Below are 26,935 nucleotides of genomic sequence, written 5' to 3'. Positions count from 1 at the left end.
CTCCCCCGCCCGGCCGTGCCGCCCCCGCCGCCGCCGCCCCGCTCCCGTCAGCGCCCAGCAGGCCCCGGGCGGGACCCGCAGCCCGCCCCGCGCGCCGAGCCCCTGCCCACGGGTGAGCGCGGCCGTTGGGGAGGGGGAGGGGGGGGGGGAAGCGGGGGTTGTAACGGTCGCGGCGCTGAGGGGAGCGGGGGAGCAGCGGCTGAGGGGAACGGGGCGGAGGGGTTGTTCGCCGTCACCTTGGCGGAGGAGCGAGGGGAGCCCTCAGGGGGCCGGTGAATCACCGGGGCCTCCATCCTCGGCCCCCCGAGGGGCTTCTGGGAGAAATGGGTACGGCAGCTGAGGTAAAAGCCTCCCGGCGCCGGGCCTGGGCGTGCTCTGCTGTCTGTCCGCAGGGCAGCTGCCGGTGGCACCCGTAACGGGGCTGGTGCTGGGCAGGCGGCCTCGCTCCCCACACCTAGGTGCATGGAGGTCTTCTTTCAGCTCTTCTCGTTTTACTGCTGTTCCTCGTAACCTCCGAGGACCAAAGTAAAGGTCACTGCAGCTCCAGCGTGGGGGCACAGGAGCAGCCCCCTGACAAAGGTTTTACCTTCCTTGAGCTTTGTGCCCAGCACCGCTGCGTGAAAGAACTGACACAGCAGAGGGTGAGGGAAGATGAGATGATGGCTCACTTCCAACTAGGAAGATTGACTTCATTTTGTAGCATTCCTGATTGCGGTCTCCTGTGTGGGTTTGGCAGTTCCTGAGCCCTCTGTGTGTTGTAGGTGCTTCAAGTTCAGTGTGCAAGCGTTCTGCTGTATTACAGAAAGAAGCGTGAAGATGCCAAAGGTATTTTTGATCCGTTGAGAAATGGAGTACATTATTTTGTTCGTAGCTCAATTCTTGTGCAGGTAGGCTACTTATGTGTAACCGGTGCACTTAAAGTCAGCTCGGTGTTCTTTGACCTGTGATCTGATGGAGGAGTACAGGGGGAAAGATGATTTCCCTTAGCAAGCTTTTCTTTCTAATATAAAGCACATCCTCTATCTCAGGGTTTTCTCATTTCTCTTATGGATAGCTTTAATTAGGGAGCAGTAGCAGAAGGAGATCGGTGACCAACTTACTGGGATGGTTTCGCTGCAGTGTAGGCCACGCTGCCCTACTCGGTGCTGTGTGGCAGTCGTCGAGTGAAGTAACATGGAGCAAGCTCTCTGATGTACACGTGAGTCCCTGACAGGAGGACAGCTGCGTTATCATAGCGCTCTGACTGGGTATGGCTTTGTCAGCTTGCCTTCTTACCTGAGGAGGTGTTATTACTGACAAACCGACGTTGTTTTAGAAGTTCATTTGTCATTACCAATGCATTATGTGTTCACTGTGTGTAAGTATGCCTGCAGGGCCATACCTGCATCAGGAAAGCTTTCTCATTCCTGCGGGAACATCTTGCTCCCAAACTTGTTCTGGACTCTGGTAGCTTGGGTTCAAGAGACATAATCCCTGTTTACCATTTGAAATGTTCTTATAATATTCTAATTGGCAGATTTTGGCTCGCTGTGGAGAAGTATGATCTGTATCATATGAATTTTTCATTAGCAGAATAAAATCTTCTGTGATAGTGAAGCTTAAACTGGAGAGAAAACGGAATGAGCCGACCATTCAATCTACTTATCCGCTGGTGTCCTTATGGATAAAATGTTTTTCTGTATGGAACCGAGGTTTCAAATTATGCATCTACAGCCACGCTTAAAGAGTATCTTACAGTGCTGAAAACATGCTGAGGAAACAGCATCTTAACACGCAGTGTTGGATTTGATTCTTCCTTCTCATTGTAGCAGTTGTGACACTGGATGTCATTTCTTTTGAGAGTATTTGACAAACGAAGAAGTGCATTGCAATTTAGGGAGCACGTGAAAGGACTAACGTGTCAGACTAATTGGTGTATCTGCGGAGAGCCCAGAAAAAGGCACTGGATGGCAGCACCCAGGGAGATGCGGCGTGGTTTCCCCCCAAAGGTGGTGCCACTGCCTGCGATTCCTGGGGCTGTCCTGCAGGTGGGTGTCAGCTCCTGGAGGACACAGCTCAGCTGCCCAGGTGCTGGTCCCCTGTGGTACTCGCATACCTAAAATACATGGGGCCGTTAAGCTCTTCTCAAAAAAAAAAAAAAAAAAAACTACCACAGAACAGCTTGATTTGAAAGAACTGTATGTTGTGCCTTGGGGCTCAGCCAATTCAGATGGGATTGGATTAGGTAAAGGAGATCATAAAGCAATGTGATTCTCTGAGATTATGCGGGTTTGCTGGCCCTCGCTTGCAGACAGACGATGATCTGAGCACTTACCTTGCAGAGCACGAACAAAAGAAGGTGGTTTCGGTAATGAACTGGGTTGCTGGGGACTTTCACTTGCTCTTTCAGTATTTTTTTGGTGTAGTTGCCGCTTGTTTCCATCGAGCGCGGAATACCTGCTAGCCTCGCAGGCCTTTTATTGCAGATGCCCCAGCTCGGACTGTGAGCTGCGGTTTGCTTCTGGAGCCCGATTCAACCTGTTACAGTAGTAGGATCTCACGTGGATCCCAGTAGCAAGCACACCCTTGTAGGGCATTATTTGGCCTTGACACGAGCTGCAGGAGCCTGGATTTAAGAATAAACCATGCTGTTACAGGTTGGTGTGAAACTGTAGCTTGGTAGCCAGGTGCCTGTAGTCACGGAAGAATTGCTGTAGTCAGAGTTTGGAGGATGAGACTTGGATGTCAATAAACCAAAAAAAAAATAATCATTCAATAATTCCTCTAAGGGAATAACAGAAAACTTGCATTTGTTTTGGGGAAAAAAAGGTTTCACTAATGTGAGAGAGCTCACGTGGGCAAGATGCATGCTGGTGGACATTTTGACTACCCAGCACTTGGTGGCCTTCAGTATTTGAGAAGCCAATTGCTGCTGCCTTCCTGCACCAACTGGTGAGTGGTAGGTTTGTTGATTTTTTTTTTTTTTTTTTTTTCCCCCAGGAAGGGTTAACAAACACAGTTTAATAAAGGCAAGTTTTGTGTCTAAAGATGATTGCAGGCTGAATAAATTTGCACACTATTAATTCAGCGTGCATTGGAGAAATTATTGCAGCAGTTGATACCCGGGTATTTGAGCACAATAGTCCTAGTGTCAGCTATGTCTCCATCTTTTATGTCTGAACACTTTCATTTAGTTGCAAAGGCTAACTCGCTTTTAGTTGTCGTGGCTGACATTTGCTCTCCTAGGCCATCATAAGATATTTTTTTGCAGAGCTGACCCAAGTCTGTAATAATCTTGTACCTGAAATTAACCAAACGTAGCTTTGATGCTGTCACAAAGTGACCCTAACGTTACTGGTCATTTCAGTGCTATCCTGCAGTTGCTTTCCAAAAGAAAACCTCCTTTCTGTTTTTGTTAATTTGCTTATCTTCACATGCAAATAACAGTTCGCCTCTGTGGTAACTCTCTGTTTGCTTTTGTTTTCTTGCAAAGAGAGCATGGACATAACAGAAGTTTTTCAAGATAGGGCTTGGTTGTTTGAGGTAACGGTGCTGAGCCTGTCTGGTCCTGTCTGCGGACGAGCAGTGATTGCGCGAGCGTTCATGCGACTTCATCTGGGTAGCTCATGCCTTTCCTCAATTTGTGGCATGGAAAGGGGTTCTTTAGCACAGCAGTTGTGCTGTCAAGAAACCAGCAGACAAATTTTCGTAATTTCTGGTGTTGCCAACACCGTTTCAGTGTTTTCTTTCTGGCTAGTACATTCTCTAGTGCCTCAAGCGGTAAATTCTCATTAAGACGCTTTCCCAAAGACTGCTCAGGCTAATCTAAAAATGTTGTTCATTTTATTCAAGTGAGAAAAACGCTCGGATTCCTTCTTAGCCATCGTTCCTTGACTCGCGAGTACATACATACCTATGAAAACTGGAAAAAGAACTTTTATACAGTGTGCATATCTATGGGGCTTCCATTAGTGCCCAGCAAAACATGGAGATAACTGTGGTTTTTAAGTTATTTAAACAGTTTTCAACAGTTTTTAACTGTTTAAATTGTTGATGCAGATCAGCAATTGCCTTTGTTGGCAATTTAGCTATTGTTGGAAATTTGGCAGGTTAAGTTTTAGCTTCAATTTCCCTTGGGCATTCACCTCCAAAACCCTCAGGCCTGCTTAGACTTGGGTCCTGGGCTTTGAGGAGGCGGTGTACTAATTGGGACGTGTGGAGGTTGAAATCTTTTGAAAACCATGGCGATGGAAAGCAAGCAGTACCAGCGTTTTTATTTTACTGCCTTACCATGACTTGGAGACCTGAATGCTTCATAAAGCCTTTGGCAGCTCAGTGGGGATGTCTGAAGAGGTGGTGCAGGAAATAACACCAAGACAGTTGAAGAGTTGTACTGAGACATCCTGTAAAATACCAGCATCCTGTGATGTAAACCAGTCATGCTGTCACTTGAACCATGGACAGAGGGGGACTGCACCCACCTCGTTTGGGATGTAGAACCACTTCTCCTCCAGGTTGTTAGGGAAGAATTGTCTCGGTGTGATTATTGCATATTTGCCTTTCTCAGATCTTCTGAAAGGTTTCTGCAGCCTTTCCTGAAATAGCACAGCTTCCAATGAAGAAAAGATCTAGTGTGATCTGATGTCGTGTAATGACTTGTCACAGATTATTATGTTTTGTACCCAGAGGCATTTTCCGTGTTCCTTGTGGTATGCCAGCAATTTGTTAACATATGTACTTTGCCTGATGCTATATTCATAAGAATGTGTGCTGCCTATGATCTGCTTTTTAACAGGTTCTGCTTAAAAAAAGGAAAAAGTTATAAAGTTCTGTCCTTGTGGACTCTCACAAGTGCTTGTGGTGATTATTGTTCCATGTTCATCACCTGCTGGGGGTTAGGGCAGCACCAAAACTTGTGTATGTACAGAAATCGTTCTTTTAAGGTTGGTTTCTCAGTAAGATTCGCGCATGTGTGCCGTTGCTGTAGGATGAGTCAGGTCAGGAAGATCCTCAAGCTGTTCAGATTTTGTTTATTTGGAGGATCCAGCTCTGGGCATGGGCAAGGCTCAAGCCGTTGGCGTCCCATAGCATTCTGGGCCGTTGTTTTTTAGATCTGATGATCAAAATGGCTTCCAACCGGGGCTGCTACGAGTCTCAGCTAATGCTGTGCTCCAGAGCCTTGGAAGGTTATAACTGAGATTTTGGATAATCCTAAATAAGTTTTCTGCTTTCGTTTCTCCCGGTTCAAAATTTGTATTTCAGACTTTGCCGACTGCCTTGCCTGCACGTTTGTGAGGCCACTCCTTTGGGTGTGATTCCTGCTGAACGGCATTTGGTAATGGATCTTGGTGTTGCCTTGTGGCTCTGCTTGACAGCTTGAGGTTATTTTGACAGTCCATTAAAAGTAAACTTTTTGAGCTAAGTATAGTTTATGTTTGATGTTTTTGTTTTGTTGTTGTTTTTCATCAGTTCCCTGTTGATGGAGGATATGGTGTGTTTGTGCTGGTGTTCACGTGTACATTACCTTTAATTACAGGCTCTTCTGAGCTGAAGTTAACTTGCAAATTTCCCCATGTGCATTTTGTCCTGGCCAGCTGTGACTGGGAGCAGTCCTTTGTATTGTCCCTTGGGCTGAGGTTATTTTGATAACAAAGCAGAAATCTTATTTTAGGATTATCTCCAAGTTCAAAAATTTGGTCACTTGGTCATTTTTGTCTGCTGTCATGCCTGCAGGTTTGCTTTCTGAAAGAGAGAAAGTAGGCAAAGCTTTCCTTCAGCAACTGGGGGCGATCTCATGGGGGACTTGAGGCACCCTAACGCGAGCCCATGGGTAGGAACTGACCACACTGTCAGCGTCTAAAGGTTGTGATCAGTGGTACAAAGTCCAGCAAAGTAGCAAACATTTCTCCAGGGGCAACGCTGGGGCTGTTCAGCACCTTGCTGGTGACGTGGATGATGGGCTGCAGTGGTCCACAGCAAATTTTTGGAGGGATAGGCTGGGGAAGGTGGCTGACAGTAGCGTCAGGAAGTTCAGTAAAGGGAAATGACTGAGTCCTGAATGTGGATGGAAAAACTCCAGGGAAAAGTCAAGGCTGGGAGATGACTGGTTAAGAAGCAGCTTTATAGAAATGGACTTTGGTGTCCTGGCAGAAGAGCTGAGCTTGAGTCAGCGCTCTAATCTCGCGGTGATGAAGGGCGATGGCGTTACGGGTGGTGTAAACAGGAGCAGGGTGAGCAGAGGTGATTTGTCCTTTCCAGTTGCCTCTTGCAACATCCAGACCCAGAGCGTCACCCCCGATTTTAACTCCTCAGGACAGGAAAGGAGCCGATGGGTCAGAATGGGTCTGGCCTAGGACCACCAGGGCTGCTGGGGCTGGAGCACCTGGAGAGAGGAGACTCAGAGGGCTGGGGAACAGAGACCAGGCTGATACATGACTGCTGCTTTCAGCTGCCTGCTGGGAGGACGTGGAGCCATGCTTTTCCCAGGTGGACTGTGTTAAAATAACAGCCAGTTTGCCCAAATTGCAAGCAGAAGTTGCATATTGCTAACGCATAAATATGTGCAGAACAGGCCATGTGATACAAAGAGGTTGTTCTGTGCTCAGGGGGTTGAAGCAGGTGACTTCCAGAAGTCCTTTCCAACCTAAATTATTTTTTCTGTGGCAAATATGAAATGCAGTTAGCCTGGACATGTGGAACCTAAAGCTTTGGTCATCTCTGGGACATACCGGTTTCCCTTCCCAGTCTTCAAGGAGTGTGAATCCAGCCTATAGATTCACAAGTTCATTCCAACTTCACAATATCAGTGCTACCTTCTTTGTACTACATATGTGTCAGGAGCTTTTTGAAGCAGATCTGCTTTGAGATAAAGAAATGATACTGGCTGACTTAAGAAAATGCATTCATGTTTGTTTTGTAGTGCTCTTGGTCTTAGATTTTTAGTTTGTCTTCAGTTTATTGCCAAAATGTTAAATAAATAGTGCTAGACACTTAAAAGTATCATTTTGGGGCAGGGGGTGGGAAGTGCCTGTTTTATAAGGGACTTAGCAAGAATTGATTTGTTTGCGCCGTTCCCTCTTAGTCAAAATAGGATGTGAACTGACAGACATCTTTTTGTTTATTCAAAGGGAGGTCAGGGTGAGATAAGTGCCTGAATTAAGTTCCTGTTCATATAATTGTTTCACTTCTAATTTTATTATGCTCATCCTTTTATGAGGAAGTTGTGATACACAGCCTTCTTTTCAAACTAACACAAATATTTTTAATTACAGCATTCGACACTGTGTACCAAAGAAATGGTGATGGAGAAGCCAAGTCCCCTGCTCGTAGGGCGGGAGTTCGTGAGACAGTACTACACTCTTCTAAATAAAGCTCCTGACTTCTTGCACAGGTAATGCTCTCACAATAAAGTAACTCATCTTTTGGAACAAAAGTGCATACTCTTCATCACAAATGAGATAAACAGAATTTCTGAGTGTGGCAGGAAACTGACCTGGCTAACCTCTGGGCTTTCGGAAAATAATTCGTCGTAAAAAAAATCTTCAGGATCTAGAACCAAATGTGGCCAATGTTTACAAGGTATTTCCTTCATGAAAGAGAGAACTATTTCTTAACTGATGTGATGGGAATGTGGACATATTATAGAAATAGTTTTATAAGAAGATAGAAAAGGAAGGAGCATGGCAGAGGAGGCACTTGCATGTAGCACCTAAGATGAGCACAATAATAATTTCAGGATACCGTATATTTTATATTGCCTCTGAGGAGTTTTTATCCAGATCATGATTGGAGATATAAAAGTCAGGGCCCGGACAAGGTAGGTGACCAGTTCAGTAGTTTTATTTACCTGTGTCCACTATTTAAGCGGTACCCTGGATGTGTTCCTTCCTATTTTTTCTTATGACATTTTTGGCTACATGCAGTTTGTCACTTAAGATTTTGCATTTCCACATTTGGACTTAGAGCAGCACTGACTTGTAAGAAATAACATTGAAAGTAGTGTTGCAAGTGTTGGTTGTGTTGGGTTTTGTTCCTTTTTCTTTTTTTTAGGCAATCACTGCTTGGATTGCTCTTGACTCAGAACTTGACATAAAGTTGATGGTGAAAAATTGAGCTGTTTGAGAACAAGTTGGAGCTCCCTGACAGCTAGCTTAATATTTCAGTCTTTTGAATGATGTCTCTTTTCACCTGTAGCTTTGAGGTGGGGAAAATGAACTGGTGTTGTCTTAAGTGAATGAACTGCTGTGGAACCATGTTTGTTCTGTGTTTCAATTTAGATTTCAAGGTGTGAGATTGTCCAAGCAGTGTATTTAGGGCTTTCCTAATCTGTGTTGCGAAGTCGTACAGAAATCGCAAGTAGCATTTTCAGTAATGGCAGATTTTTTTCCCTGTCCCTGAAATTTTAACAAATGGTTGGATCAGATCAACACCTGGACAAACATGTCCGTGTCACGCATCGATACCTGATACACAGACTTGCTGCTTGCTCTTAGCGAGGATTGTGTTCCTTACGCACATGTCTTTTCTGGGTGATTTCCCTAAACAGCCTGCGAAAGCACCGTGGAAAGCTGAAGTTGGTAAGACAGCTTTCTTGGGAAGTGTGCTGTCATTTTACCTCAATTCCCAGAAAGTGTTTGCATAAACAAAGGGACAGAGAATTAGTATATAAGGGATGATTAGGCTGTGCTTTACAGCTTAACACCAGAGGTAGAAGAACTCTCACCATTGTACAGTGAGGTTGCCTTTTCCTTTTTGTGACATTTCTGTTTTGGTGGTAGTTGAACGTTGGGTAAATGACCCATGCCTCAAATGTGGTGTTGAAAATAATCTTTGATTTTGTTCGCGAGAGTGTTTACCTGTAATGATAGTGATTATAACCTTGGCTGGACGTGGAGGGGAGTAGATGTGTGTTTTGATTTAAAAAGCAAAATACTGCTGCTCTGTTTCTTCCCTAGCTGCTTCAAAGAAAAGCAGGCAGCTGTTCCAGGCTGGCCTTCCCTCTGCTTCCCTTTCATATTACAACAGTAATTCCGTTCCATCAGTATTAACGCGTGCTATGGGAGCATTATGGAGCTGGTGTTCCTAGTACATTGGGGATGTTTCCACTTTGGGGTGATGCAAAATTGGCAGAAGGCTACATGTGAGGAAAAAATATGTCTGTGGAGACAGGTAGCATGTTGAGGGTGACTTGGGTGCTTTACAGAAGGCAGTAGGGTAGGCAGTACTCCCACCCCTCTGTCTCAGGCTTTACTCTAAAAGTTCTGATATGCGGCTTGCCAAATTGTGCTGTGTGCTTGGTACGTTGAGTGGGAACGGGCAATTCTGTAGTCTATAATTGTCCATAGAGCCCTTTTATCACGGGCTCTCAACCAAGAACTCGACAGAATTTTTCTTCTCATTTAAAGTTGAGGGGCTGTGGATGACTGGCTGGTTACCTGCTGCCTGGAGTGACCCTGCTGAGGTTGGGGAGCTGCAGTGGCAGCCATCCCACAAGCTCCCCTGTGCAGATGGCACTCTGTGCCCGAGCACTATCCTCTGTTCATTTGAAAGGTGACACGAGCGTCACCAAGAACAGCATCTGTGAAATTTCTCTTAAATACCTCTGCACAGATTGTCCTAGAGGTTTGATCTGGTTTGCATGAACAAGTTGTTAAAATCGTAGCTGTTTGTTGAGCTGGATGAGGAGAATATCTTCCAGGCAGTTTTAACCTCTGCCACCTCTGTCCCTTTTTCAGGGCTGCATGGGTGGCTACCCCTGTCCAGTAAGGCTTGGATAGGGAGGAAATCTACCTTTGTGTTCTTTGGCTGTACGTTGTGTCTGAGTGGGGCTCTTCTGAGAGAGCATCTTATCTACGATCCTTCTCTTGCTGTTAGTCTAAGTGACGACTTGCTCACTGCCACAGAAAGATTTTGGAGTCAGGGCTTCCCAGAGCTTGATGTCAGAAGAAAAAGGATTTATTCTTGCAGTGAGTAAGGGAGTTTGGCAGCAAGTGTTAATGCGCTTGGTTTATCCTACTAAAAGCTTGAGAAACGCACCAAGTCCTGTCATTATGCTTTATCCAGAGCTTATCCACAGGCTTTGGGTATGAAGAGATGGGTTCGCCCTCCAAGTGGGTTTTAGTCAGGGTAGTTGCCATGCCTGGCACGCTTCAGATGAATTTGTGTGGCTTTACTGGCTTCTTAACTTAAAATGGATATTTCCATGTAACTGGGGACTCGGTGGGTGCTCTTCTCCTAATTTGCAGATCCTGCTCATGTTTTCTGCCTACCAGAGAGTTTGAACAGTTCGTTAAACGCAGCAAGTTAAAACTCCTGGTCTCCCTCTGAAAGCACTTGGTAGGATGTGCTGACTGTCAGGGGGCTTGCTTCGAAATTTAAAGAGTTGATAGATGTTTTCCCGTTGGTTTGCGAGCTGGTGCAACAGAACTTTTGTTTGTCTTTGCTGTGGGAAAGTGCTAGAGCATGCTCAACAATTGGGTTATGCAGCTGGTACCAAAGAAAAGTCAAATATTTCCCAGAATTCTTTCTGGACACTAAGGACATCATGGGAGTTAAAATCTTGGATTGGTATTTTCAAGCAACTAGAACTGGAAGGAGTTTCTTGGTTTAGTGGGATAAACCAAGAAATGGCAAATGCTCAAGTTCAAGTGTTTAATTCTGTATTTTAACATAGCCTGTGCACTAGCTTGTTTAGCTAGGTAGAAACAGTCTCTATCCCTTCTGTTATGTGTGAGAATGGGCTGGTGGAAACACTTAAAGGAAGTGATAATTCATAGATAAAGTACAGAGGTGGGTAATAGTGGTATACTGTAGAGGTAGGTGAAGTACAGGAAGTGTTGAAGAGGACCAGGGTCTAGAGGAGAGGTTGTTCCTCCCCAGGGTCACGTGTTGGGGGGAGTGTGACTAACCCAGGCAGGTGACTTCAGTTTTGGGGGAGCCTCTAGCTGAAACAGCCACCTTGACCATAGTGGGCAAGCTGGACTTCTGAACGTTCATCTTCTTTGTTTCTGTATCCTTGGAGCCTGAGATGTGGTGGGTATATCTTGAATCGTCGCTTGCCCTGAAATTCCTACTGCCTTGAGCTCTGTAATTTGTGGCTAAAATACTTGTTGGATTTTGTTCTTATTTTTTTTTTCATTGGCATGAATTTCATTACATCTCTTCACTTGCAGGTTTTATGGCAGGAACTCTTCTTATGTCCATGGAGGACTGGATGCCAGCGGGAAACCACAAGAAGCAGTGTACGGTCAAGCTGTGCGTATCCAAATTGGTCCTGAAGTCCTCACTAATGTGCAGAGCTTACTGTATACATTGGTCATTTTCTGTAATCAATTAGTTGGACTTTCTTACCTGGGAAATAGTGTATTCTGGTACTGCCTCCTGTTCAGAGGCCTAAATGTTCTTGGTAGTTGATGCTCTTACTGTGGGTTGCGTTTGATAGATCAGCTCTGCATCTGGACTGCAGAAATGATATTTAGGGTGGGAAACAAAATCAAGAGGACCTGTTAGACTAGCCCTCTAGGTGTATCGTGTTTCAGTTAGACGTGGTTTCTAGGTGAAACGACTTTGATCTCGGGGAATTAAATTGAAATCTGTATGTTAGCAAATTCTTCTGTGGGTGGACGTGTCTTGTAATGGAAGATAACTTTAGAAGAAGCAAGCTAAGTCCAGAAAACACATCTTTTTGCTGTGGCTGTAGCTTTTTATCAAAATAATGTCTACCATCTAGGAGCATCTGTCATGTGGTGGCTGCATCTTTGAGCAGTGTTGCTTTGAGCCCAGACGAGGTTTTGTTGCTTCTCTTTTCACCAGCAGAACCTGGTTTGGCAGTAGGAAAATCATGACAGTGCAGATGTTACTCACTGCTGTGATATTTGGGTACTTGATAGATGCATAGGTTTTTTTTGGGGGGGGAGGAGGGGTTGTTTGTGTTGGTTTTTTTTTTCGCTCTAAGCACAAAATCACATGAGCTCATGTAGATTCTTCACAGTGAAAGATGGTTCAGGGTTCCTGTATTTGCCTTTGAGCTTCAATGGGCTGCTTTTTGATGTTAACTGACACTTACAGATATTTACAGCTTTTCAATAGGTAGGGAACTCAATGTAGCTAAAATGTAACTGTTTGCTTCTAGGAGATACACAAGAAAGTGATGTCACTACAGTTCAGTGAGTGCCACACCAAGATCCGTCACGTGGATGCTCACGCTACTCTGAGCGATGGGGTGGTTGTGCAAGTTATGGGGGAGCTGTCAAACAACGGGCAGCCGATGAGGAAGTTCATGCAGACTTTTGTACTTGCTCCAGAAGTAAGTATCGGCAAGATTGTCTTTAACTTCTAAGAGCAGTGATGAAAACATGGCCTGTGAACACAAACTGCCATACTGGGACAGAAGATACTGTCGGGCTTTTAAAGCTTAGCCCAGAGGCTATCATTAAATAATAAATAAATAATAAATAATGCCCACCAAACCATTCTATGATTATGTGCGTGCAGAGAAATGAGTGTATAGGACCTGTCCTGAACTTTTTTAGATTTGAGGTATTGTAATAGTAATGCAAATACAAATTGAAGCTTGCTTTTGGAAACTGCTATTTGCACAAGTGAAAAAATAATGGTCAGCTCTGCAGATCATGTCTCCAGCGTAGTTCTGTACTTGATTGAAGTTTGCTGTCACATGTAAGCATGTTACTGCTTTGCAAGTTACTGCTCAAATTCAGTTCTGAGTGAGAGCAGAGCTGTGTTATGATAAAGAGTTGCTTTTATTATTTTTTTCCTACATCCTTCCCCCTTTCCATCGCAAACTATTGTGTGGTTGATTGATCATTCATGTTTTAGAACCTTGTTGATTTGCTTCATTGTTTTCCTATGCAGCAGTTTAAGCATACAGTCACCCTGTGGAACTTCATTCCTTTTTTTTTTTTTTTTTTTTTTTATTATAAGGCTTTACCAGAACAGAAAATTCCACAGGTGACTTGATGAGATGGAGGGGCTTACCTTTAGGCAGTAGGGATGATTGTTGTGAATTAGCAAAGTGTTACTTTTTGCTTGAAACATTGTTTTTAATTTGGTCAGAAGTTACCATTCAGTTGCTAGCTTAAAGAAAAGGTGTCACTTGGAAAATACCATTATGAAATAATCCTATTCCAAAATGTTGGCATGTACTCCCAAAGCTTAGACCTCTCATCCATAAGGAGTTGCTGACTGCTAATATATTGTATACGCAAAAAAAATGCATGTTGCTCTTTTACAGGGGTCTGTTCCAAACAAGTTCTATGTACATAACGATATCTTCAGGTACGAAGATGAAGTATTTGGAGATTCAGAAGGAGAACTTGATGAAGGTGAGAAGAACTGTACTTGTGGTGTTAATTTTGTGTTGTTCTATCTATCCAGTTCCTTCAGGGACTAAACTGGCTTAGGGCAGGTGAGGCTTGGTACAGAATGGAAGTAGTGAGCAATAGCACTTTGCTGCAGCTCAGTTTCATTCAGTAGACTTGGTTTCTCTGGTCAATCAAATTTGTAGATACAATGTTGTGAATAAAATTTAACTGGCTTTTCACTATGAGCTGTCTTTCTCTTTTATATCATCATCACATTCAGTAGTTCATTTCAATACGTTGGCTGAACTTGGCTTTATTATTCTGGATGGGTTTTTTCCCACCTTGTCCACTGAGCCAAAGAGAGTACAGCTGGAATGTATGTATGTGTGCATTCTAAAGCTGGAATTTCTTTTATCTCAATAGAATAGAACAGAACTCAATAGAATAAAATAGAACAAAACACCTTAGGCAAAACATTGCTCTTCTATTTGAGGTTTATCTTCTTAGTTTTAGGAACTGTGATTTAAGAGCTAATAATACAGTGTTTCTCTTTTACTGCCAACATATGAAAACCATCTGCTGCTTTAAAGATCCTTAAACCCTCCTCCCAGAACTTAGCAGCAGTATGTCTTTAGTGTCTCCTTTTTGTGAAAACAATAACAAAGCCTCTTGAAAGAACAGAAGGGTCTTCCATCTCTCCTTGCAGCTAATTCTTGCCTTATTTTGTTGATGAAGCATTCTTTTGTTTACTACTAGTTCAACATGCTTGTATTTCAAGTGCGACTTGCATATGCTTGCAGAGGTGTTCAAGGAATTTTTTCTCTTGTGTCAGAGTCTGAAGAAGAGGTGGAGGAGGAACAGGAGGAAAGACAACCATCTCCTGAACCGGTGCAAGAAAATGCAAGCAGCACTTACTATGAAAACCACCCTGTAACGTAAGATGTCCATGTTATTATGTGGCATTGCTTTTTTAAGTAAAAACTACATTTAAACTGGTGTGCTGTGATCTATGCTATGTTAACAGTATTTTTGAAACATTGGATATCAAATGGAGAGAGGAAGTAGTGGATGTTCTCATGTTTGTTAGTTGTTTTCACTTCTAGTTACAAATGTGAGGTGAAAAGGTAGTAAATACATTCATACATGTGCTTAATGTAGTTTTCATCATGTAAAATGTAATGTAGTTTTCATCTATTGCAGTGAGAAATTGGCAGCCTGAGGGGCTCCTGGGAGTTTCTGAGGGAGACTGATAGGAGGTGTAAACCTGCCCCTGCTGATGCCCAGCAGCCCCCTCCTAAGTCCCTACATGGGGTAGTAGCTGACCCAGCTGCTCACCTGCAGGACAGAGGTCTTGACCGCCCATAAGAGGAAAGGGGCTGGACCCTCGTCTCAGCTCGAAGCAGAAAGAGGCATCTGCCCTTGACACCCACGGTGCCACCAACCCCCACGGTGTCCCTGGGTAATAGATTCGAAGCTCTCGGGCAGGAAAAGGTTGAGGGTCTGGACAGTAGTCAGAACCTGGGAAGCAACCCCGAGAAGCATGTCAAGATTGGGGGAAGCATAGGGAGCGGGGCTGGACAGGGCACTGCATCAAAACCAGTGCCACAAAAAAAGGGTGGAGAGTCTTAGTGATCAGAGACTCTTTGCTGGGATCCCTTCCAACCCCTACAATTCTGTGATTCTGTGATTAAACTAAAATAGCGAGTTGGTGGTACGATGTAATTTATATAAACAGGTGATTTAACAAAAGGGTGGCTAATGATATATTAGTCCTCAAATTAAGCTGGCACTTGAATCTGAGAGGAAAAATGAATTTTTGAGAAGTTGCTGTACAGTTGTACTGGAAGAATAGGCTTCTGCCCTGAGTGTCTTAAAATCTAAACAAGACAAGAAAAAAAAAGAAGTTTCTTCATGTTTTTATGTGAAAAATACTTTTTGTTATGTTTTGAAATGCTTTTTTCAAAGCTTAGGTATGTGTTTCAGACAAGCAGAACTGACTGACTGGATTCCTTATTCAAAAAATATGTATGTTTATGAAATTATTAGATGATGTCCATTAAGTGCATCAGCAGTAGCGCTACTTTGATGCTGCTGATGTAGTGCTTTTCATGAGAAATCTTATGGGAGAATGGAATCTGCTGGAATTCTGGCAGTGACTTCTTCAAGATTTTGCGGAGAGTTTTTGAGGCTTTAAAGAGTTATGCCAGGTCTTATCCTTGGGTTACTGTGCCAATTGGAAAGAGCTTAAAAATGCAATAGTCATTATTTAGGCATATGGTAACCCGTGGCTGGAGCTGCGTAGGCAGAAGTATGTGGAATTTGGTAAACTTTGGGGGTGACTGAACAGAGAAGTGAATAACTTCAGGCCCCTTATGTTTGTGTACACAGAGTGGAGAAGAAGGTGCGTGTGAATTTCAATAAGTAAGACTTGCAGCTGCTTCTGTAATGAACTTTTATGGCAGTTTTGTAAGTAAGCTGCTGATAGCCTTCCAAAATCAGCTTCATTTCTGTGTACAGCTCAATCTTCTGTTGGTCTCTCACTGTGCTGCTTTTTCTTTTTTAGGAGCAGCAACTCTTGAGTTTAGTATATGTTCCTTTCAGGGCTTATATGTCTGTGTAATTTTCAGATTCTTTGCAGAGAAAAGTATAATGTCTTCACTTGAGCAAAAATAAAAAGTGACTTAGTATGCAACTACAGGGGTACAGCTTAACTTTTCACAGTCATATATGTAGGTACCATATGGTAGCAACTGGAAACCAAATAATTTTCAAACCAGTCATTACCATAGTATAACTGAGAAAAAGCCATAAAATGTGAACCAATTGAAAAGCTGCATAAAATGCATTTGATTATTGTAGCAATGGGATAGAGGAGGCACTGGAAGAATCGTCTCATGAACCTGAGCCAGAATTGGAATCTGAAACAAAACCTGAGGAGCTGAAAGCTGAAGCAGAAGAAAAGACCCTCGAGGAGTTAGAAGAGAAGTCTCCTTCTCCACCTCCTGTAGAACCTGTTTCACTACCACAAGAACCACCAAAGGTTAGTTACAAGCCATATCTGTGCTTCTAGGTGCAGGTGGTAAACCAGGAGTTTTGGTGTTGAACTTAGTCTTTTCGAGTGGCCAGACTGGTATCTCTTTTCAGGGTCAGCTGTATGAACAGCTAGACTTGAAGCTTGAACTTGTGAAATTTCACCGAAAAAAGGAATGTTATTTTTCAGTGTCGCTCGTTACCTATTGTAAATGCAATGTTTGCAGAGTGTGTGTGTGGTTTTATGCATGTGTCAACCTTTTTAAATGTGGAGTTAAGATATGGCTTAAAAAAAAAAAAACACCACCAACAAAAAACTCAGAAAATGGGAACCACTGCTCTTCCTTGGGGGCGGGGGGGAAACCACAATGCATGGACACTTGGAAAATTACTCACAGTATAGGTCTAAAAACAGTACGAGGGCTTTGACCGTCTCCCTTAGAGGCAGGCTGCCTGTTCCTAAAAACACCATGAATGCCATGCGTCGTCTGGTGTGGTAACATGTAGGGAGTTTGACAGAGATGGGAGGAATGGATGAAAGCTGGAGAGAGGTCGTTTTCCAGCTCCAGTATCAGTCTCCCATATCTTTCCAATCCTGTTTCTCTTTTGCGTTTTTACCTCTAACTTCTGGCACTCACTTTGTTCTGTTGCGCAGAAGACACTTAACACAGCAGGGTTTTCAGTCCTAGGTTTGGTTACATGATGGAAAGCAGTGATCTGGGGATGTTGAGGGAACCGCACTTGCCCAAGTACCAGTAGCGAGTATGGTACACACCTGCTACATGCTGATGAGTTCACAGACGGCTACAAGTGCAAATCTTTCTGTATCCTCGTTGTAATGCTAGCACAAATGTTATTTAATAGTCAGATGTGAACCAAAAGTGTATTTTCAGCGGACAAATTTCCCTGTAGGATTGTCAGTGGTTTGCCATGATTAGTAGCCTAGGTTTGTTGCATTTCCTGCAGGCTTTCTCTTGGGCTTCAGTGACCAGTAAAAACCTGCCTCCTAGTGGTACTGTTTCTTCCTCTGGAATTCCACCCCATGTTAAAGCACCAGTCTCACAGGTAACCCATCTGTGAACACCTTGGATTGTCTCATTACTTCTGCAAACTGCTTCAGTTTTTAAATTAACAGATCAATTTGTTTGACTTACGTTGCACAAATTAATTGTGTCTTAAATGTTAATGCACTCACCTTGTTGCAAGTGAAGGCATGTACACTTACCTGGTGTAACTTCAGGTGATGGTAATATTAAAAACTGCTGTTGTGGAATCAGGAAATGACTACTGATTTTTTGACCTATCTTACTGGGATGTGGTTTGGTTTATGAGGAGAGAAAAAAAAAACTTCCCCCACGTGATAGTAGTTTCCTAAAGAATGTGTGGAAAGGGGAATTTCTTTTGGCAGAAGTGCCCCAGCAGTAAAACGGATTGCATCAAGTTTTGAGTACAAGCAAGTTTGCCTTGAAAGGGTCACGTCTACAGAAGTATTTTGGACTCCATTATCCATTTACAATTACTTTGTCACAGAACCCTGTACCAACTTATGACTGTGTGAGGAATGGAAGGATTCACATTTCCTTGCCAGGACAATGCTGTCTTCCATTCCTAGGCTGACTAGGGGAGGAGGGCAGAGGACAGAAAGTTTGACCGGGTGATAGCTCATGTTCTGCACATGCCAAGCTGGTGTGAGATGGTCTGAGATTCTGAATTCAGCCTCCTCTATGCATACCAAACCCCCTCAATATAAAAAATAGGTGCTTTAATCTTTTCTACTGATGCCATATTCCAGAAGCACTGGATGTTGTGAGTACCTCATGTCCAACCTTTTACAAAGACTGTCATTTCAGTGGAGCAGCTGGGTTATTGCAGCTGCTGTTTTTGCACTATTTCCTTTTTTTTTTTTTTTTTTTTTAACTGACAAAGGAATCTGTCAAGGATTGCCCTTCAGCTAAGTGCATGTTTAACAAGACAACAACAGGAAAACAGGAAACTCTCCTTGTGTGGTGTTGCTTCTGGTCTTAACCGCTGTTGTGGAAATCAGATAATGGCTATGTGATGAGTTGGGAAACTTGTCTGTTTTCATCAGCTTCAACAGGGCTTTGAGTTATTCAGGTGGTATTTGAGCAGTAAAACTCTTTGTTCTAGTACAGAATAGATTTTCCTTAAGCAAAACCAAAAACCAGATTTGTTTTGTAATGATGATTTATTTAAAGTAGCGAGGCTGGATTTCTGTTACATGATTGCAAGTATCATTTAAAATTATCCATGCAGGAGAGTCATAGAACACAGCTTATAGACGTCCCCTTAAACTCATGTGTTGCCTCTGCAGCTCGTCATGCTCTTTACCTCTTATATTACTTGTGCTGTGGTTTCATGTTTAAGCAGTTCTGCGTGGAATTTTCTGAAGTAGGAAGAGCCTACACTTGGCTCTTCTGGAGACAGAATTAATCTGTTCCTAGCTTCTTAATTTGCGTTCTTTTCAGACATGGTGTTCAGAAAGCTGGTGGAAAAGATGTCTAAAGAATTTCTGCAAGGGGTTAGTAATCGGTGGCAACCTTGTCCCATTCTTTTGGATTCATTAACGTCGGATACTATGCATGTAAACGAGGACAGTAGATTGCACCAGTGGATGAGTGACTCTGTTGGGGTGCTGTTCTAACCAACATCAGTGATGCTACAAAGCAGCCAATAACTGCCCTTCTCGTTCTTTTCCCCAACGTCACTTCAGTTTGACGCCCTCATAAATCAAGTTGAAAATCAAGCCCCTGTGGTATAAGCTCAGAACCCCTTGAAGGGCTGTGTGTGTACTCGTTTGGAGGTGATCCAGTTGCAGTTTGTTTACACCTGTGAGGTCAAACAGTTCAGCATTTCTTGCTCCTGTTTCTGTAGTCATGTTGAGAAGCTGACAGGGAATAATACCTGCCTGCACTGATAAACTGGACCTTCCCTTAGAGCATTTTCAGGTACTCGGACTCTGTCACTAGCTGTCCTGGAGGTGCCAGAGGGGTGGAGGTAGGCAGGGTGCTCCTCAGCTTCTGTCTTTTGACGTGGAAATGGTGAGTTAGGGAAGGATCTGTTTATGGAAGATGCATTCCTTCAACTCCTGAAATCTCTTGAGATTCTGGATAGATTTTCTGCAGAGGGGGTTGTGTGTTAGACATAGCCACACTTAAATCCCATGTACTTTAAGGCAGACTCAGGTTTTATGGACTTGGGTCTAAGAGGAGAGGGAACCGAAAGCTGTTTTGTCGTTTCATGCTTTAGGTGCTTTGGGCATTTTTAGATTTATAGTGCCCTTGTGAAGGTGATTGAGTGCCTCTTAGTGAGTTTCATGGTCCACATTTACCTCAGACAGTGCGGTAGCAGTTGTGTGGTATGCATCTAAGCTAGCTGCTAGTAATTAGGTGAGACGATGTGCTTATTTTCTTTGTTTTGTTTCATTTCGGGTTTTTTGGTGGTTTGCCTTGCTAGTAGGTTGTTTGTGTGCATGTGTTTCCACTGTGGGAGGCATCTCACTGTAGAGAAGCTTTTAAAGCATGTAAGATTTCAAAAACAGAAATGTACCAGTCTCTGGAGTCGCCTGTTCTCTTGCTCTTCCTTCCCCATCCTCCTGTCCCTCGGGAGTGATCACTTCCAAAGTCTGTGAGTGAAGGCTGACGTGGTTGATTTTGCTGTCGTTGCCAGTAGCATTGCTGTAGCATCAAGAGGTCGCTTTCCCTTTCACTGTGAGCTCCAGGAGAGAGTGGGGACAATATCTTCTTTTCCTTAATTGTTCTCAAAGCCCCAGTAGGCTGAGGTTTGTGGCATACTTGGCTCCTGGGCTTGAGAACTCAGTTAGTCCTGATTGTCTACTAAAAATCCTTATTCAGTGGCTTCCACTCCAGCCTGTGTGCTGTCTGAGAAATAAGAGTTGCAGTTAGCTGCTTTTTGGATTGGAAATGGCAGCCCATAATAGGCCTCTTGTGATGCTGATGTTAATGACAGTTGTTTGGGGGAGCACAGTTTTGCAGAAGTGTTTTCCCCTTTGAGCAGCACCAGAGAACTCTGCAAAAATGGGTGGTGCTGACTAGGGAGCAGCTAATGAGGTTAGCTGGTGGGCTGGGAGAGAGAGAATGTGTGTGGTAGATGAGAAGGTGAGCGGAGTGCAAGGCAAGCGGGTAAAAGTTATCCATTTCTTGGGATTTAGCAGAAGGACATCAGTGACTGAGCAAGTGTTTTGCTATGGGTGGTGGCAGGAAGGAGTGTTTAAGCCTGATAGCGTTAAGTCTCTAAGAAATCATGGTCTGAAGGCCTTGAGTTTTTCTTCTGAAGTACAATTCCTCACACAGTAAAAACGTACCAGTAAAAGATGCCAGGGGAGCTCCAGTGACCCACAAGGAGGTACGATGAAGGAACACTTTCTGTAGGAGACAAGGAAGGCTGATTTTTTTCCAGTTGATTCTTAGAGCTGAAAAACACTGTAGAAACGTTGGAAGGATAAGCTAACGCCTAGCTAGGTAGAGCGTGAGTGATACGAGGGCTGAAACGCTGATTTGGTGCCGAATGGCAGTGTTTCTTGTAAAACATCGTCTCTTTACCCTGAGAGGTTCTCTGACTGTAACTGGCAGTTGTCTCAAGTCCTCAAGGAAAATAAGGGAGATGTTTAACATCAGCTCCTTTTCTGTAGTAGTTCTGGGCCTGTAGCCATTGGCCTTGTAGTTAATCTTCCTCAGAAGCTCGTGTTCATAAGGATGGTTTTGTTTTTCCAAGATAAGAACCCAGTGCAGCAGCAGCTGCTCAACTGTCCTACAGAAAATGGAATTTAAAGCATGTTGTACGTTGCGTCAGTAGCCAGCAGGCTACATAGAAATACTTTTGTTGCTTTTGTCTTTTGCAAATTATCTTTACATACGTTATTCGATTGCAAAAATTTGAATGTACGTTTCCTAGTCCCTGAGAATTTTAAGGGTGTATTTTGTGGTTTTATTGTATCAGAAATAGCATAATTTGAAAGGCTTTTTTGTTTTGTTTTGTTCTCTTTCTTTTGGGCTACCTCCTAATCCATGAAGTTGGAGCTTGGCATGAGGAAGCTTTATTCAATCCATCTATTTCAGTCAGGTTGAGGGATTCTTTAATTATGGGGTGTTGGGGTCTCAATGCCTGGTCAAACATGGAAAATAAACTTTAGCCATGCTATGGGGAGATGTTCTGACGGAGAGATGCTTGCTTTGCACCTCTTAGCAGAGATAATTGAACACTGCAGTCCTGGATTGGTACAGAGGAATTTAAAGAGATGAAAAAATGTATTCCCAAATACATTTACATGGATGTATATCTTGCAGAGTTTGTGTTGTGCATGCCACTTACCTATGTCTTGTGTTGTGTTTTTATTTATTTTTTGTTGTTTTACTAAGCCTGTTCTTTAATACATGGTATTTAATAATGTGTGTTCTCCTGTTTCAGCCAAGAGTTGAAACTAAACCTGAAGCTCAGTCTCAGCCTCCTCGTGTACGTGAACAGCGCCCAAGGGAAAGACCAGGTTTTCCGCCCCGAGGACCTCGACCAGGTAACGTGGGACAGCTTGTGTGTCCGTTTGGGGCCGGTAATGAGAGGCATCTCCCTCAGGGATCTGGCCTGTAGCTATATTATATTTGGCTGATAATAAACTGTCCATTCCTACTATCTTCAACTAGAAATGGGGGAAAACAGTTCCCCGTCCAAGCTGGTGATGAGTTGATACAAAGATTAGGCATTAATTCTGGTCCTCTGTGTTGGTGAATTCTTTTTTAAAAGTCAGGCCACTCGCTTACATGCTTGAACACTTTTTATTCAGCTCGATACAATTCTGAAAAGGTAGTCTGCAAATAGGATGTGTTTTTTTTTTTCCCCATGTTATCTAATTTTGCTGAACTTCGAAAGTGAGAGGTCTTAAATGGCTGTTGTTGTGGCCTGCGGTACTCTTTGATTTGGAATAAAACCTTTCCACTGTCTCAACCTCAGTCAGTTAATAATTTTAGATGTATTTTTCCATCTTGTGTAGTCTCAAATGGTGTTCCGAGTTGGGCTTTATGAGCAGCCAGATCTCTGCATTTTCTTACTGGTACAGAGTACCAAATCCACAGGGTGGTTTTGCTACAACAGCTGCGTGTTACTTGACAGATGTCACAAGTGGTGTTGAGAGGTGAAAGTTTCCTGAGCAGCATTCATCACCCTAACCTGGTCACTTGGCAAAGCTCTGCGCAGAGCTGGGCAAATGCTGCTTAGTCTCAGTAGCAGGTTGTTGAGGCGTGCATCTTCACTAAGTGTGGGAATAAGTCAGGGGTTGTAAGGAGGGGAGTGGTGTCTGTGACTGTCCTGAGCTGCAGGCACCAAGTTGACAGTTGCTCACCAAGCACTGCCTGCGGAGGTGGTTAAGCCTCAGCAGCTGGGTGGGTAAGCCTCTGCCAGCTCGGACTGACTAAAATGGGATATAATGGATGTTTTCAGTAAAAGCACACCAAACTCTGACAGAGATCAGGCTTGAAAGTGCTTTTTACTTTTGGCTTTGCTCAACACAAGTGTTTCCTCACTTGGGAACAATACTGAAACTGAAAGGCACAGAGAAAGAACCATAACATATGTTACAAGTTAACAGTCTTTTTTATTTATTTATTTATTTTAATGCGTGCAGCAGGGAGTGAAAGATGCAACTTGTGGCTAAATCAAGTTGCAGATCTGTGGTTTTTTTTCTGCCCTTGGCTGTGGATGTGACAAAACCATTAAATAAATCGTACAGAGAATGTGTAACAGACCTGAGACTTGTAATTCTGATCCCACACTGGTGGGAAGCAGGGGAGGGAAAGCTGAAGTGTCAGCTGGCCAAATGGTAGAGCTTCTGCCCTATGGTCTCATTTTCAGAATAAGTCTGTGAGCAATCTTACCTGCTTAAGAAAACCATTTAAACAAGCTAGTAAGCTTTTTGTAAATGGGCTTATGGGGAAATGGAGGAGAGAAAGGGGTACGTATGACCCCTGTCATACCTGAGGTCCAGAAGGGGTGACAGTGTGCTGCTGTCACACTGCAAGGCAGGAAATGGTTTAGTAGGGAGATACCAGGAAAGATTTTCATCTGGTACGGTGCTAAATAAACTTCAGCTGAGTGTGGGAGAACGTAAGGAACTCTGGCTTTTGTTTGGCACAAAATGGTGGAAGATGAAATAAGAGGTGACTGGCAGACACGATTTTTAATATGAGTGCAAAAATATGGATACTGTTGTTGGGTTAAGGAATTGATGAAGAAGTGACTTAAATTCAAATATTAAAAAAAAAAACTACATTATAATAACTAGCGAACTCCTTTTCAGCATAATGATTGCAGATACAACAGGAACATGACAATTATTAGGGCTATGTAAAGAGGAAGGTAGTATCCCTCCTCCCCCCTGTCATCCATGGTAAATGGGAGTTGGAGAACTTGAAGGTACAGAAGTTTTTGAGCATGTGTGCCTGGTGCTTGTGCACATAGAAGTGTTTGTTGGAATCCGTGCACAACTCTAACCTCAGTGACTCTCCCTTCTTCTTTCTGTTCCCGCTAGGGAGAGGGGACATGGAGCAGAACGAGTCGGATAATCGTCGAATAATTCGCTATCCAGACAGTCACCAGCTCTTTGTTGGGAACTTGCCGCATGATATAGATGAGAGTGAACTGAAAGAGTTCTTCATGAGTAAGTAGCAATTTCAGCTGCAGAGACTAAGGAGAAAAACAGATGCTTGTCCTGTGTTGAAAAGGCATGTAACATTCACTGTGGCCACACGGGGGAACTTTACATGACGCAACTCTACGAGTGTTATCTGAGAAGCAGGAGAGGTAGCAGAGCTGACACTAAGTTTTGGTAACATGGCTTTTCCCTTGTGCTTTCACAGGCTTTGGAAATGTGGTAGAACTTCGCATAAATACTAAAGGAGTGGGAGGAAAACTGCCTAATTTTGGTTTTGTGGTATTTGATGACTCTGAGCCGGTCCAGAGAATTTTGGTTGCAAAAGTAAGTATTAATCGCTGAGCATCCACCAAAGGATGCCCTAAAACTCACGTAGCTTGGCCTATTCAGGCCAGGCTGGACATCAGGAAGAGGTTCTTCACCAAGAGGGTGGTCGCACACTGGAACAGGCTCCCCAGTGAAGTAGTCACTGCACCAAGCCTGTCTGAATTTAAGAAGCGTTTGGATTGTGCACTTAGTCACATGGTCTAAACTTTTGGGTAGACCTGTGCGGTGCCAGGAGTTGGACTTGATGATCCTTATGGGTCCCTTCCAACTCGGGATATTCTATGATTCTATTTCAGTTCATGTCACTGTTGTTTCTGACATTCATTCATAAACAAGAGTTGTAAGAAAAACAGGCACACTATGTGAGTAGTTTGGGCCCACTCAGTCTGTCAAGAGTACTCTGTGGCTTACGTGAGCTGTGCCAGCGTTCCTCCAGCCGTGTCATACTCAATTCAGGGATTTTACCTCTCACTTAAATACCACATGGAACTGAACGCTTACTGTTAGAGACCCCTGTAAGCTGAAAGCTCAGCACGTGAATTTTTGAAGGGCATCTTGAGGACATGTAAATTCTGTGTCCTGGGGCTGAGAGAAAGGAGCAAAGTTATTTGCAGCTGTGACTTGAGGAATTGGAGAGGAGAAAACAGCCATTTCCATTTCTATTATGAGAGTCAGACCTGGTGGAGCAGTTCATCAGGAACTTAAGCTTTGAAGCAGAAAGGCTAAAGACAACCCCTGCCTGTATTAAGGAAGATATTTTAACTCCTTGCATGCCAGATGAATTAAAAAATGCTGTTCCATTCACTGCAGGCAGTTAGGGCTAACGCTGTGTGTGTCGCAGGGAACTGTTAGCAGTTAGTTTTTGTGTCTGACTTGTAAGTGAAGGTAGCCTGAGGCACACAGCGAATGCTGTGTTTTCATATGCGTTGTATAAACGGACTTTGTGAAATGGTGACTAACGTGTGCCTTGAAAACTCTTCCCTATAAGCCTATTATGTTCCGGGGTGAGGTGCGCTTGAACGTAGAAGAGAAAAAAACAAGAGCTGCTCGTGAAAGAGAGACCAGAGGCGGAGGCGATGATCGTAGGGATATTCGGCGCAATGATAGAGGCCCTGGGGGTCCCCGTGGAATAGTGGGTGGTGGCATGATGCGAGACCGGGACGGAAGAGGACCCCCGCCGAGAGGTGGCATGGCACAGAAACTCGGCTCTGGACGAGGAACCGGGCAAATGGAAGGCCGCTTCACAGGACAGCGTCGCTGAAATCTCCACTGTGGGCAGACAGTCTTGGCAGTGGTACATTATCCATCGTGTTTGCATTCTTGTTAATTTTTTTTGGCTTTGGAATGTGACACAGCCCTTCTGATCATTTCTTTGATGTGAAAGCATCCTTTGGTTTCCGGTTTAAATTAAGGTGGACGTTCTTTCCCCAGTTTCACAACAGAAGTCACACTGTTAATTTATAAATGTAGACTTGGAGAATTGAGGACTGGAAAATTAAAAAAAAAAAAAAAAAAAAAAAAAGACCAGTAAACTATCTGCAACAAAAGTGAACTAAAGGACATGCCCAATAGAATTCAGGTCCTTGCAGTCAAAAACCCTCTGCTGCACATTTTGTGTAAGTGTTACTGTTTCTGCCTGTTACTGTTGGAAACACAAATAGTGCAATTTGTGCAATTGGAGAAGCTTGCCTTTTTTTTTTCTTTTTTTAGAACACTTGGCTCCAAACAAACTCGTGTTTACGCACTCATCAAAATGCACTAATGGGTACTCTGAACTCATTTATATTGACATCTGCAGGAGGCATCGGAGGAAAAAAAAAAAAAAAAACCTTCATCCTCTTATTCAGACAGAATAGCTTGTGAAACGATGCGGGCATCTGATCTGCTTGCTGTGACCAACACACACAAACCTTAACAAGACTACAAGTTTATTCCAGAAGGAATCCATTTAGCTGTAAACTAAACAGAACCCAGAGTTTCCAAGTCGTAGTCCTGAGTACTAAGCAAGTTTGATAGCTCACGTCAGATTTTTCTATCTGCCCCTCTTCAGTACAGGGATGGCTGCTCAACACACTCCTCCTTCCCCTTTCCCCTTCGATAAGCATTGTACAGTGAAAACTGTCTTGACTGTATTTGAGTTCTCTGGTAATGTAATAAGCATGATGGTGCCTTCTATGAATACATCATTCCAGTCTTGCTGGTGATTTTGTACAGTATAGTGTATGAATTACTGTGCTGCAAAGCCAATCGGCTGCAAAGCATTTAAAAGAAATCATTGAAAAAATGTATTAAAAATTGCAGTATCTTTCAATCAGTAAACGTTGCTAAAATTATCATCCACCTTGCTCTTCAATTAACAAGTTCGTCTGTTCTTTTGCAGAGGGGGGGAAGGGAGGAAGAAGGCATCCAAGTAGTCTCCAGGTTGTCTCTTCTCTTTAATCAATGTCAAAGTTACAGAAATCGGAAATGAAATCTCTCTTGGACATTTCAGAAGCCAGTCGAGAATGGTGAACATTTTGGGCCAGCTCGTAATCAGTAGAACTGAGCATCCTTTGTGAGGGTGAGCATATCAAATGAGGATACTGCAATTTTCAGAGAACAA

At 43.4% G+C, this 26,935-nt stretch overlaps 1 protein-coding gene across 3 annotated transcripts; it reads left to right on the top strand.

Moving 5' to 3' along the window:
• The first annotated feature begins 6 nt into the window (after positions 1 to 6).
• On the top strand, positions 7 to 25,855 carry G3BP2 (G3BP stress granule assembly factor 2). Of its 3 annotated transcripts, none has more exons than XM_035552040.2 (12): positions 7 to 112; positions 7,251 to 7,369; positions 11,151 to 11,232; positions 12,110 to 12,283; positions 13,229 to 13,319; positions 14,131 to 14,233; positions 16,158 to 16,338; positions 17,295 to 17,393; positions 21,774 to 21,876; positions 23,884 to 24,012; positions 24,212 to 24,330; positions 25,322 to 25,855. In XM_035552040.2, the coding sequence occupies exons 2-12, from the start codon at positions 7,275 to 7,277 to the stop codon at positions 25,592 to 25,594; spliced, it is 1,449 nt and encodes a 482-aa protein (XP_035407933.1). In that variant the 5' UTR covers positions 7 to 112; positions 7,251 to 7,274; the 3' UTR covers positions 25,595 to 25,855. The 3 variants fall into 3 exon arrangements, with proteins under 3 accessions (XP_035407933.1, XP_035407950.1, XP_035407924.1); XM_035552031.2 differs by lacking the exon at positions 7 to 112 and adding an exon at positions 767 to 825; XM_035552057.2 differs by lacking the exon at positions 17,295 to 17,393.
• The last annotated feature ends 1,080 nt before the right edge of the window (positions 25,856 to 26,935 follow it).

This window comes from Cygnus atratus, chromosome 4, assembly GCF_013377495.2.
Source record: "Cygnus atratus isolate AKBS03 ecotype Queensland, Australia chromosome 4, CAtr_DNAZoo_HiC_assembly, whole genome shotgun sequence".
Taxonomy (NCBI): Eukaryota; Metazoa; Chordata; class Aves; order Anseriformes; family Anatidae; genus Cygnus; species Cygnus atratus.
This window is presented reverse-complemented; position numbering and strand designations above follow the sequence as displayed.

What these genes read in the sequence shown, in the direction of transcription:
- G3BP2 (XM_035552031.2), top strand. An exon ending in AGAAGGAGAACTTGATGAAG is followed by an intron (nt 13,320 to 14,130) that starts GTGAGAAGAACT and finishes CTCTTGTGTCAG; the next exon opens with AGTCTGAAGAAGAGGTGGAG. An exon ending in TATGAAAACCACCCTGTAAC is followed by an intron (nt 14,234 to 16,157) that starts GTAAGATGTCCA and finishes TGATTATTGTAG; the next exon opens with CAATGGGATAGAGGAGGCAC.